The following is a 13,250-nucleotide window of genomic DNA, read 5'->3' as shown; positions in this document are numbered from 1 at the left end:
TGCAGGACCAGGTCCTATATATCAGCTGTCTTTGGGGGCAGAGGGGGAGAATTAACAAAATAGGAATACCCACTGACCCTGGTAAAAACAAAACTATAAAATCTTCATATACTGATCTTACATTATCTATTCTTCCCATTCTGTTTGAATGCTTTAAGCAACATATTAGTTATAAAATGTTTGACTTCATAGATTGATGAAATGTTCAAAAACAGTGCTTCTGCAGTATGTACATCTTCCATTCCATCTCACGTAGAAGATTCAGTTGTGCCACCACAGCTACTTTTTGGAAATGATGCTAAAGTTCATCATGTTTAAAAACTGTAACCAAAAAATAAAAATGATATATATTTGCTCGTATTTAAGCAGCAGTGCTGTAATACATTCTAAAATGTTAAAAAGGCCCCAATATCTTCAGGAGGCTTTTTATTTATTCCCAGAGTCCTAAAAGTCAGGTCACATATTTAAAAATTCACTGCATTTTTTAGACCCTGCTAACAACTGACCATAAGCATTCACAAATAATCAAAATGACTAAAGAAACTAAGTATTATTTAGCAGCAGAGTACATTTATTTGCCTTCTAATTTTTGAGCCTTTAGGGTTCACATTTTCATGTTTTTCTCTGCAACCGGGGTGGAGGTGGGAGGGGGGGGCTAAAATATTTTTTAAATAAAAGTTGAAATTCTCACATAATTATCTGACTTCCAGAGCTGGAGTTTATCATAAAAAACAAAAACAAACAAAACACTCCACCAAATATTGCAAGCCTCCTACTCATGAGAACTGTCAACAATGAGATTATGCCAAGTTAAAGTTACATAAAGTAAATAAAATATGCATTTGTAATTTAAAGCCCAAATATGTTGTGATTTCATTTTTTGTTATAGGTGGGCTAGTAGCCCAATGCTTCTCATTGTAAGACTCCATTTCAATTGCCTATAACTTTGTCAAACTAACTGTTTGGGGAGAAATTTAACATGCTGGATTTCTGTCTCAGGCTGAACAATTTTGGAAAATTTCACCAAAATAATGAATCTATTTCCAAGAATGAGCCATGGGGAAGTACACTGTTTTGCCAATGTTCAAAATGTTGGCAACATTTTTAGAGCTCTTATATTTTAGAGCAGGGACCTGAAACTTGGCAGGGTGTGGCCTTTGTGTCTGAGAGATGTCTCTTGACATCTTTGTGAAAATCCACCCAAATTTGGCCAGTTTATAAACCTTTTAAAAAAACCCTGCAGTTTGCATATGCTCAGTAGAGACTTGCTCGACCACAGCTAAACTCCCCAAAGATTCCATCAGCACTGGGCATGCTTCAGACAAGGGATGACAAGGAACTGCCTTGCAATTGCAGAGCTGGACTGCTGTGGGCTGTCCTGGGCTAAGGTCTGGGCAATGGAACTGACAGAAGGGAGATAGTCTCCGGTATGCTCTCAATGGCTCCAGGCAGCAACGAGGAAGCTGCCTGATGGGAATGCACAAAGGGATGGTGGGAGGAGCAGATTGGGATAATGAGCCTGAGGATGGAAACTGGGATTTGGAGGCTGGTCTGGGGACAATGGGAGGGGAAATGGAGGCTGTGATTGGGAGCTGGGTAAAGGGATACTGCACTGGCTGGGCAAGAAGACCGAGACTGGGAGCTGTGGAGGAGGAGGCTGGGAACAAGTGGGGTGGGGAGTAGGAGGTGTGGGGGAGGGACCAAGATGCAGATCTGACAGTGGATGGGCAAAAAAAGTGGGACCAATAACCAGGGGGTGGTGAGAATGAGATTGAACAAAGGGTCAGGGAAGGGGGGGCTGGAAGTCTGTGGACAGGAAACATGGTTGAAGGAAGGGCTCAAACTTGCGGGGGGAAAGGTGGAAGAAGTGTGCCCACTAGAGAACACACTCCTCTAGAGCCTGGAATGGAACCCAAGATTTCTGAGTCTCAGAATTCCTGTGATGTCAGCAAATATCTGTGAAAACCATTGGCAAAGCATGTGTCTCATCTCCCTCTAATGATGATCCATATGGAGGGTGATAACCAACTGCTGCTATCAGTTAGTCTCTTAGCTCAAGTGGCAGAGGTCTGCACAGTGATTCTAAAGAATCCAACCATGCCGATGAACCATGTGGGTGTCAATATGATGCCACACTCTGGAAAATGGTTACTTACATGTACAATATCTGTTGTTTTGAGTTGTGCTGTACATGTATACACTCCACTGCAGGTGTATGTGCACCCAATGCACTCGAGTTGGAAACTTTTGCCAGCCATACCAGCAGGTGGTGAGTGTGCCCCTGCTATACTCATGCGCCAAGTCGAGCGTTTAAAGGGGCGTGAATGCTGCCTCCCTCTCCGTTTCTTAGCACTGCCAGTAAGCTAAATCCAAAGTTGCAGGGAAGATGGTAGTAATGGTGGCAGTAGGGGTGTGTGGTATTTATATGTGGACAGCTTATCTTGAAGTACAATAGTTACTGTACACGTAACTAACGGATTTCTCCTTGGAGTGATTGTGCAATTTACATTCCCAGGATCAGTTTCAGGAGCGGTTGCCTGAGCACCAACTTCAAGGGGATGCTGTCCCACCAGTCTTTTTTAAATTCTGTTTTTTGCTTGGGGGGGGGGGGAGTGGGGAAGAGGATAGGGAGGGTGAAAATGTTTTCTGCCCTGGCCAACAAAAGGGCTAGGGCTGCTCCTCTACATTCTGCTGTAGGTGACTTTGGACTACTTGAAGAGAGACTCCAGCACTGACTTGATGAAGTTGGCGTAGTCTCAGGAAGCCTGAGTAACACCACAGTGTCTGGAGAAGGTTTGTACAGATAACCACATTGCTGCTTTGCAAATGTCCACTATAGAAATGTTGCTCAAAAAGGCAGATGCAGTGGCATGCGCCTTCGTGGCGTGGGCTGATATTCTAGCTGGAAGAAAGATCTTTGCTGGACTTTAGCAAAGCTTGATGTACTCACAAATCCAATGTTAATTATGTTAAACCATAACGGGTTGCCCTTTAATCCTGCCTGTTTTGAAGCCACCAAAATCTGGTGAGAATGGCTTGCTGCAGACGAGTCTGGGATGGCATGCATAAAGAAATACTTGGATTCTTTCTGCGGGACTTGGTATATGATCTGGGTCTATCATGATCCCAATTCAAAGAGGAGGAAATATAACTATCCTCAGTAAATTGTGGAGCAGTCCCTGTAGGCATCGGAGGAGGTCTCAGCCATGGGAACACCCAGTGATATCCCTTGAGTACCATAAGTTGACAAAGGATCTGATGGTGCTGATGGATGAGGCAGTCCAAATGCAGACACATGAGTCAATGGAACCAAAATAATATACATCGACAAAGTGGATGGAACTACTGGAACTGTGGTGGTAAGTGAAGATGCCAGTGCCGGCAGTAATGGTAAAGTTTAGGCCATTGAGACTAGAACTGCACAATGCAACAAAGAGTCTGGGAGAGGGAGAGACAGAAGGTCTTTTGCCACAAAGAATGCCTGTGGCACCAACAGCAGAAGTGCTTGAACGCTAACACTGGTGGTGCTGGAGTTGATGGTACTGGGGTGAAGACATTAGTCTTGATGGTCCTGCTGGTGCTGCCTTGGACAGTACCAGTGAGCATCAGGGCTTATGACCAGACCTCAACTTGGCACTGGAAGACTTCTTCAGAGCTTTCTTCTGAGAGGAAGAATGAGACGTGAAAAGTGTAGCAGTCTTAGAGTGAGAAGAGTTTTGTGCACTTTGAGAAGGCCATGGGAGAAGATGATGAGCAATGTTTCTCACCAGATTTTGGTTTATATGCTGAGGCAGTCAGGTGGGCACTCTTTGTGAATAAACTCAGTCTATCCTCTCATGGTCAGGGTTGGGCTCTGAAGAGTGATGCATCACCTTCTAAGGAAGATGTACTTTAAGGCGGAAATCCCTCTTGTTCTTTTTGGGAAGGAGGTACAAATAGGATATTTGTTCTTCACATGTCCCTCGCCTAAGCAGATTAGGGAACTTTTGTTCCTGTTATTAACAGAGATAGGCCTGTATGTGGCACATTGTTTGAAATTTGGGAATTTCTGCACAGTAAAATCCCAGATAAATTCACTAACTTACTTACTACACTAAAATATTATTAAATTAAGCTACAAGAATAAACAAAAATGTCACCTAAAGGCTAGCTAACCAAAGCTCAAGAGCATCAGGGAGCTCCAACTCTCCAACTGACAAGGAGGCTGCAGTCATGCCCCTTTATACTGTCATCTTGGCGAACAAGGACAGCAGAGGTCTACGTGCTGCCTGCTGGTACGGCTGGCAAAAATCTCTGACTCAAGTGCATTGGGTGCACCTACACCTACAGTGGAATGTGTATGTGCAGAATCACTCTAAGAATTATTTCTGGGTTTTTTTTTCAGTTTGCTAAGTTTTTAGAAAGCTAAGAAATTACATATAAAAACTATGTGAAAAGATTATTAAGGTTGCAAAGTCAAGCACTCAAAAGTTAGGAAAAAGCAATATTAAAGTAGCACAGGTAACCTTATCTCAGTCCCCTTGTAGCATATGCATTATGATTAGGACTTCTGATTTTTCAGTTTTAACTAATAAACACTGACAAAACAATCCCGACAACAAAAAAAGTGTTTATCCCATAAACACTGCAAAAACACCAGAAATGATTACTTGTATCTAAGGCCTTGTCTACACGGAGCAATAATGCGGACTATGGGGTGTTGCTTCTAAAGTGTGGTAATGGATTGTGCATTAGTTGGTCAGTGTAGACCCTACTGGTATGCAGTAATAGTTCCCTAGTGAGCTTTAACATAGTGCTATTTTAAACAGTATTATGTTAAAGTGCATTAAGAACATGAAAAAATAATATATAATGTAATGAGTAATGTATATAATACATACATTGTGTGTGTGTGTGTGTGTGTGTATGTATATATATATATGTATATATATATATATATATATATATATATATATGTATACACACACACACACACATATACATTACTCATTATAATACATAAAAAAAGCCCCAAAGCCCCTTCCCCATCCCGATTTTTTGGACCTCTACATAAAAAGCAAAAATTGCTAAAAATAACCCCCCAATGAAATTAAAAACCCTGAAAAACAGAAGCCCTATATTAATGATCACATACTGTTTTTTCCACATGACCCTCTACCTCATTCAGTGCACATGATGGACCTGTTCTGGGTATGAATCAGTGTTGTGGAGCAAAGATGACTGCTGTCTGTAAAGTCCCTGCCTCATTCGTTGCAGAACTTGGAAGGTGTGTAGTGAATGAGGAAGAGAAAAGATGGTGGTGTGGTTCAGGCAGCTGAATTCTGCCGAGGGGAACTAGATTCTATCCCTACCTCTGCTACAGAGTTTTTATGTGATGCAAGGTAAGACACTTGAACCAAACTTTTCACAGGTTGTCACTAATTGTGTGTTCCTCATTTTCTAGGTACCCAACTTGAAACCCTAGGGTCTGACTTGCAGAGTGCTTACTACTCACAGCTGCAACTGAAGTCAATGGGAGCTGTACTTGAATATATAGAGTCCTATATAATGCTAACTACTCTGAAAAACCTGATCCCAGGTCTCCCAAACTGGACATCCAAAATTAGCAGATACTTTCTCTCTGTCTCTGTTCCCCATCTATAAAATGGGGATAACAGCATCCCCTTACCTCATAAAGGCGTTGTGAAAAAAAAGTATTAATATTTCTGAAGCAATCAGATATTACAGTAATGGACACCACAGAAAAGCCCAGGAGGAAATTAATAATTCTGTCTTCAGATCAGGGTTTGAATTATGTGCAGTGAATAAGACCTGGGTCCACATATTGAACAGTAAGGATAAAACAAAATATTAAACAGTTGCTAATAAGCAAGCACCAAGAAATCTGTTCACTGCGTTGGTAGTGTTGAAAAATACAAAATTATCATGTAATAAAAAAATACTATAATGCATATAAACAATGGGGCCAAATTAAAATTGCACAAGCATGTCCTAACTTTTGACTGCTTGATTTTGCAACCTTAATTATTTTCTTTAAACTTTTTTTATGTGTAATTTGATCTCTCTCACTTCATAATACATTTACAAAGTTGACTCTGTTCATTAATCTGTATTTTGAGATACTATAGAATTTACACCAGAGATAGTATCAAGAAATGTTTTATAGAGAATAAAACGAACAATCAAGTGATTATGAAGTAAATTTCAAACTGGGGAAACTGGGCTATCATTGCTGCCCAAATAAGTTTTAGTTTTGAGGACACCACAAAGTTAAACATTTTGGATGGAGCCCTATCCCTACTGAAGTCAAAGTAAATTTTGCCACTGACCTCAATAAGGCTGGGATTTTATCCTTTCAATGTAGTTTTTAGGCACAAAGGCATCATGTAACTAATACAATGTACACAACTTCCTCAAGAGTAGGGAGAATGACTCAAGGCACAATACATATGTATACTAGCCCCAATCTTTGCTTAAATTACTAGTGAGAAATAAGATAAACATGCATGTGAAAAATTTTATTCTCTTACCTTTTCGAGAAGACTGAGTCAAGTTTTTCTTCCCTTTTTCAATTTGCTTTATTAGCTTTCGTATTTCAGAGTCATACTGAACCCATTCTGGGACTATTCTCAATGCAGCCTTTAGTTTGGGTTCTTTGGTTTTGGGGTTATTGCACTGCAAGTATAAAATATATCACTCTCGAAAACACACCAACCATTCTAAGTAAACACAACTATTCTCTTCAGCATTAGTGATGGAAAAACAACAGGTCACTAAACAGAACACTGCTAAAAACTAGCTACAAATTTAAAGACTAGGACAACAATGAGTGTTTCACTATGTATCTCTTTTGAAATCAATGTGGACTATAAATTCACTGGGAAACAAACTATGCCAAAACAAATTTTGAAAGTTTTAAAGAAATTAAATAAACAATTATGCAAATTGGCAAAAAATCCACCTATTAATATTTTGCAGTACAGCAGAACACAATAGAACTATTATTTACCATACTTTCCAGTCACTACTCCTTTAATCATTCTAAACATCGGGGTAACATTTCTTTATATTTGATAAACAGGACCATCTGTCACTAGCCCGTAGGAATGTCTTCAGTCTCCTATATAATCATTCATCTCTCTCAATTACCTTATGCCTAATTAGCTATTTTGTTAGCGTTACAAATCACTTAAAGGGCAACATACAGTATGAAATGGTCTATAAACCAAAATCTGATAGTTATTTAAACCATTTTTAATTGAAATACTTTTCATTTCTATTGGGATCCTCTTTGAAGAGATAATCAAATATTTTGTCAAGTGCCCAGGGGTACTGTAAGCTTGGCATGCTACTTCAGGAATTGCCAAGTATTAGAAATATACTGATTTTAGATAACTGAGATCTCTGTCTCTCTCTCTAGGTCTGAGACTCTTTTAGTGGAGTCTGCAAAAGACATTGATTAGCTGGGCAAAGGGATTTAGGAAGTAAAGGTAGATGGAAGTGATGATAAAGGGAAAAAGACCATACAGTCAGACTGGTAAATTAACTCAAACTGATTTAAAAAAGAACTCTAATGGCTTTAGATATATATATGCCAGAGCAACACAAGACTTACAAAAAAAAAAAAAAAGTATTCCCGTGGCCACTTTGTGATCTTTGGATTGGAAAAAGCTGAAGAATAATGAACTGATACTTACATGATGGTACAAGGGAAGAAGGATCAGCAAAATAAACCCAAGGCATTACTCATGTTGATTTAATTTATATAAGGTAAGGCATAAATAATCTCTCTCAAACAAAAACTCATCTATTCCCAGGAAGGTATGAACTAAGCATAGAGTTGTGTGGCATCTTTTTTACTTTCATAGTGTTAGGGAATAAACATTTGGTCACTTCTTGTGCATTTCTATTCTCTGAAATATTATGTCTGATAATTAGAGATGGTCAAATAATGGAAAAAATATTCACAACTTCTGCCTCCCCCTAATTCTTTGGCAAAATTTTGTTGACAGAAATGTTCCATCCAACTCTATAAGTAATCCTAGAAGTGGTTACAGCTGATTTCCAGGAGGTAGAAGAGCCCACCAATCAATTCTCCTCACAATAGCTTACTCTAATAAAAGCAAAAATGCTAGGAAAGCTATAAAATATACACAATAAACCTTTGGTAACAGACACCGAATGATGATTATTCTTCAGAACAACTATGGCTGGCTCTATAATCTGAGATCACGGTGGGTCAAGACTGCTAAACATATGCCTTCAGAAACAAGTTACAGGTGAGGAACGTTTTTCTCTCCCTCCTCCAAGCCCTTCTCTACACACCCTTTTCATAGTATGTTGTATACATGCACGCATACCCCCCCCATAAGTTAAAGTAATACTCATGATAAATTATGAAATCATTCATATATCAAGTTCTTTTCATCATTTGACCTGCATTCTGCCCACCAATTCATCTCTCTAGAACTTAATCCAACATTCCAAATCCTTACATAGTTTCCAATAAATTGCTATTGTTTAAAATCAATGTTCCAGAAAAATGTTTTTTTCCTTCTCTTTTCCCCAATATGGAATATCTCCCTCAAATTATGCCTAACAAGTCTCTTCTTATCTCCCCAACCTATCTGTACTACTGAGGCTGACTGAGTATTAAAGGCTCACTGCCAATACTCCTCAAAAGGAGGCTGAGCCTTTCTCTGCTACAGAGGGAGTGTAATACTGGCATACAGGGACCAAGCACACTTACCAACCCTTCAAATACCTTACCGTAGTTCTATTGTTTGCTTGAGGATAGGGGAAGGAGAGGGAAACTATATAGGACAGTGGGGAAAAGAGCTTGCTATTATCCAGTACAGCCCAGCAACCTCCAAAGCTGAAACTGCAAATTAAGCAAAAAATTGGGAAAAGAGCTATTCCTGTAAGCTGTTCTGAGAGGAAAGGAGGCATATTACTGGGCTTCAGCCACTTATACAAGGGGAATTTGTGTTCCAGAACTTTCCAGCACAGCTGCCTCCATGTCACTCAGCGGGTGATAGTAAAACCGGTAGCCATCAGAACTGACAGGGGCTTGTATATGAGTACAGAGCTAAATTTCATATCTTGTGAAAATTGAAGAAACTCGGGTTAATAAAATGACATTTTCATCAACTCTTAATTGACTTACCAAATCAATTGTTTTAGCCTTTTTCTTGGATTCATCGTTACACCAGGTTTCACACCAGAGCCATTCTTGAGGGAGAGACTTAATGGCCAACTGATGAATCATATTATTGGGAAGATCCTGCACAAATTATGTAACAAATCACAAAATTAGTAACCTTGAATTTTGATATGCTAATAACTAGTTACCAAAAACTGAATTATAGCACTACTACTTGAAGGAGACAGCAGAGAACACCCCTCTCTGTTTTTATTTCTGTGAAGTATTTTTACTTTCTAAGTTTCTCTCTCTGTGCTTGTCTATTTGTTTTTCAAATTGGTTAATAACTGCTGGTCTTTGGTATCCAGTCCCATCTCTTAATTACAATATGAGTACGGAGGTTTTCCTTGTATTGCCATAATGTGTGGTCTTCTCTTAGATTCAATTCATGTTCTGATATTTGATGCAAGTGATACTGCTTCTATCTGATATTTATGGGTCTGCTTCTGCAACCTTATTCACAGTAAGTGCTACTCAATATAAAGGTTGTAGAATTAAGTCCTGTGAAATTATCAAAGCATAACTGAATCACTTCCCATTCCCCAAACGTTCAAAACTATTTTTCTTAAATCCTTTCAAAAGCACAATGCTAATACTGCATTCTACAACCCATTTACTTTTTATTTTATTTTTAAAAGAAAGGCAGACTCCAAAATGCTATTTTGAAAAGGGTAAAGGTAATAAAAGTCTTTCCTATGCTCTTCTCCTAACTCAAATTTCCTTGTTTTTAACCCATCTTTACACAATGGGTTGCAGATGCCTATGGTTGATAAACTGTACAGTCAATTGCTTGATCACACGTTGGTTCTTTATGAAATATACTTAAGAGACCAAATAACCAGTGTCATAGTTAGGTGTATTGCTATAAACCAATAATAATATAGCACAGGAAAAAGGTTCTATGTGATACTAGTCTCAGGGAAGCTGTCTCATGCAACATGGTAACATTCACCTTATATAGAAGGTGTGTTCCCAAAGTTACATCCCTAAAGCCACCTTTTTATACTCTACCTGTTTACAAGTAAATGGTACTGTATATGTCATGTGAAACTGGATTTAACCAATCAGCTTTCTATCTTTTTTTTCTAGTACCATGGTGTACCCCTTATCTCTTTGTTCTGAACACATGCATTCCAAATAGCAAGGGGTGTGAAGTCAACTTCTTGGTTTGTACAAGGGTAGAACAATCACGTCTTGTCCTCTTCATTTGGAACACTGCAGTACTGGCCTGTGAGAATAAATCCCTAACTATTGCTATAGTAAAATAATATGTCCTGATCCTGACAATTTTCCTATCTACTTAAGTCAAATCTTACTTCAACTAATGCAAGGTGTTATGGGGGCACTTAGCATAAGAGAACACAATTATAGTAAAGGTGTAGGCCAATTTAGGTTATATAACTGCTATAATATTTGTGCTTAGTGCGTACTACTATATATGTGGTGCAGATAATACATATAACTAATGATGTTAATGCCCATGGTTTGTTGTGTATAGGGAACAGGATCTAAGAATAAGTGTGATATCACCCAAAATTACAAAGCCAGTCTTGCACAATATATCTTCAGATATTCAGGTCCAAAGTTAAAAAAATACAGATGCAACTGTTGCATCTGCTAAGCAATTTTGCACATACCCACTGTGTTTATATTTGAAAAAGTAAAACTCAATATCCAAGCACTACTATACTCATAAATATTTTTATTTTCTTGACAATTCATAATGTATTATAAACAGGAGAGAATAAAATAACATATTTGTACTCGATTTGTAAAAGATCTCATGCATTTTAAAATATGTACACCGCTCCCTCAATATAACGCGACCCAATATAGCAGACCCCAGCCTCTATTCCTCCGACTGCGAAGGGCGTTGAGAGGAAATACTTCATCCCCTCTAAGGGTTATGAGTACCTCTATACGCACCCGCAGCCCTGCTCATTGGTGGTGGTGGCGGTGAACGAATGTGAGAGGCAGGGGCAGCAAGGCCCTAACCCAAGTCCAGGACTCTAAAAGACTAGACCTTTTTGGCTGGAAGGTCTATTCTACCGGGGTTTGCAGCTCAGGATTGCTAACTAGCAGGCAATCCTGAGCAGGTACAGCTTTAACTCCTGGAACTCCATCCTGAAGTTCAGAGAGCTGGTACCTGAGGAGTCCAAAGAGGAGTTTGGGGCTATAGCTGAGGAGGGTAAGGCAGTGGCATGAACCTTGTTACAGGCCTCACTGGACGCTGTGGACTCAGCAGCATGCACCTTGTCCTCTGGTATCGCCATGAGGCATAGCTCATGGCTGCAGGCCTCGGGGCTGCCACCCGAGGTGCACCAGACCCTCCAGGACCTGCCATTCGATGGGGCGGGCCAGTTTGCAGAGCAGACTGACTCTAGGCTACATAGCCTTAAAGACTTGAGGGCTATGCTGAAGTCGCTGGGGTCCATACTCCGGCTACTCAGTGGAAACACTTTAAGCCGCAGCCCTCTCAGTGCCCCTACCTGCCACGTCCTAGACAGGACTTCTCTAGGAAGCGCGGTAGGAACGGTAGGCACAAACAGTCCCAGCCCTCGTCCAACCAGGGCCAGATGCGCACTTCTTTGGTCTCTAATCAGGCCTTTTGAAGGTGTGCCCAGGACGACGTACCAGACTATGGACCGGATCCTCACCCATTTCCTGAACAGTCTATCCCATTTCTACCATGCTTGGTCCCAAATAACATTGGACCGCTGGGTTCTTTGCATGGTAGAAGTGGGCTATTCTCTCCAATTCTACTCCTTCCCTTCCCCACGTCCCTGTCCCTCTTCAGGGACCCTTCTCATGAGCATTTCCTTGTACAGGAGGTGCAGACGCTCCTCGCCACAGGGGCAGTGGAGGAGGTACCTCAGGAGCTAAGGGACAAGGGATTCTACTCCGTCTATTTCCTAATTCCCAAAGCCAAAGGAGGTCTCAGACCCATCCTTGATCTACGAGGCCTCAACAGATTCATGAAGAAGTTGAAGTTCTGCATGGTCTCCTTGAACTCAATTATTCTGTCTCTCGATCCAGGAGACTGGTAGGCCGCCCTCGACCTCAAGGATGCTTACTTCCACATATCTATGGACCTTTCGGTGGACACTCTGATCATGTTGCCACTGTTCCCGGACCTAATCACCCAGGACACCTTAGTTGCCCAGACCTCCAGTCTCTCTACTTTATGGCCTGGAAGCTTCATGACTAAACCCCATGGAGCTCATGTGCTTGAAGTCGGTCAGGGAAGTTCTCCACGGTAGCAGGAAGCCCTCCACTTGGGCCACCTATCTGGCAAAGTGGAAAAGGTTTGGGACCTGGTGCTCCCAGGGCTGTACTCCTCCGTTGCAGCCCCCCATTCCTGTCATCCTGGAGTACCTGTTGCACCTCAAGCAGCAAGGTCTGGCTGTTTGTTCCATCAATGTGCACCTGGCAGCTATCTCTGCATTCCACCCGGGAGCAGCCGGATGCTCCGTCTTCGCCAACCCCATGGTTGGCCGCTTCCTCAAGGGCCTGGAGCATCTGTACCCACAGGTTCGGCAGCTGATCCCTGCGTGGGATCTCAACCTGGTTAGTTCCAAACTGATGGGACCTCCGTTTGAACCGCTGGCAACCTGCTCGCTCCTGTATCTATCATGGAAGGTTGCCTTTCTAGTTGCCATTACTTCGGCAAGGAGGGTCTCGGAATTTAAGGGCCTCACCTCTGACCCTCCATACACGGTCTTCTTCAAGGACAAGGTGCAGCTTAGGCCTCCCCGGCTTTTCTTCCAAAGGTTGTATTCCAATTTCGCTCCAACCAGGATATTTTCCTGCCTTTGTTCTACCCTAAACCTCATGCGAGCAGCCAAGAGGAAAGGCTCCACTCTCTGGACGTTTGACAGGCACTCGCTTTTTACATCGAACACATGAAGCTGTTCCGGAAGTCAAAACAGCTATTTGTGGTGGTGGCTGACCATATGAAAGGTCTCCCGGTCTTGCCACAGAGGATCTCATCGTGGATCGCCTCCTGCATCCGCACCTGCTACGAATTAGCCAACGTTCCAGCTCCGGC

General features: G+C 41.2%; 1 protein-coding gene across 1 annotated transcript in view; it reads right to left on the bottom strand.

Moving 5' to 3' along the window:
• Window positions 1–298: 298 nt before the first annotated feature.
• The window catches only part of UGGT2 (UDP-glucose glycoprotein glucosyltransferase 2), a 267,640-nt gene continuing 254,688 nt past the window's right edge, over window positions 299–13,250 (bottom strand). The window contains exons 37-39 of the mRNA XM_065407070.1: window positions 9,167–9,283; window positions 6,531–6,675; window positions 299–321 (exon numbers count right to left, since the gene is read on the bottom strand). Of these exons, the coding sequence (XP_065263142.1) occupies window positions 299–321; window positions 6,531–6,675; window positions 9,167–9,283 (285 nt within the window). The remainder of the gene's footprint in view (window positions 322–6,530; window positions 6,676–9,166; window positions 9,284–13,250) is intronic.

Source organism: Emys orbicularis, chromosome 1, assembly GCF_028017835.1.
Source record: "Emys orbicularis isolate rEmyOrb1 chromosome 1, rEmyOrb1.hap1, whole genome shotgun sequence".
Classification (NCBI taxonomy): domain Eukaryota; kingdom Metazoa; phylum Chordata; order Testudines; family Emydidae; genus Emys; species Emys orbicularis.
The sequence above is the reverse complement of the archived record's forward strand: the minus strand, read 5'-3'. Positions and strand labels throughout refer to the sequence as shown.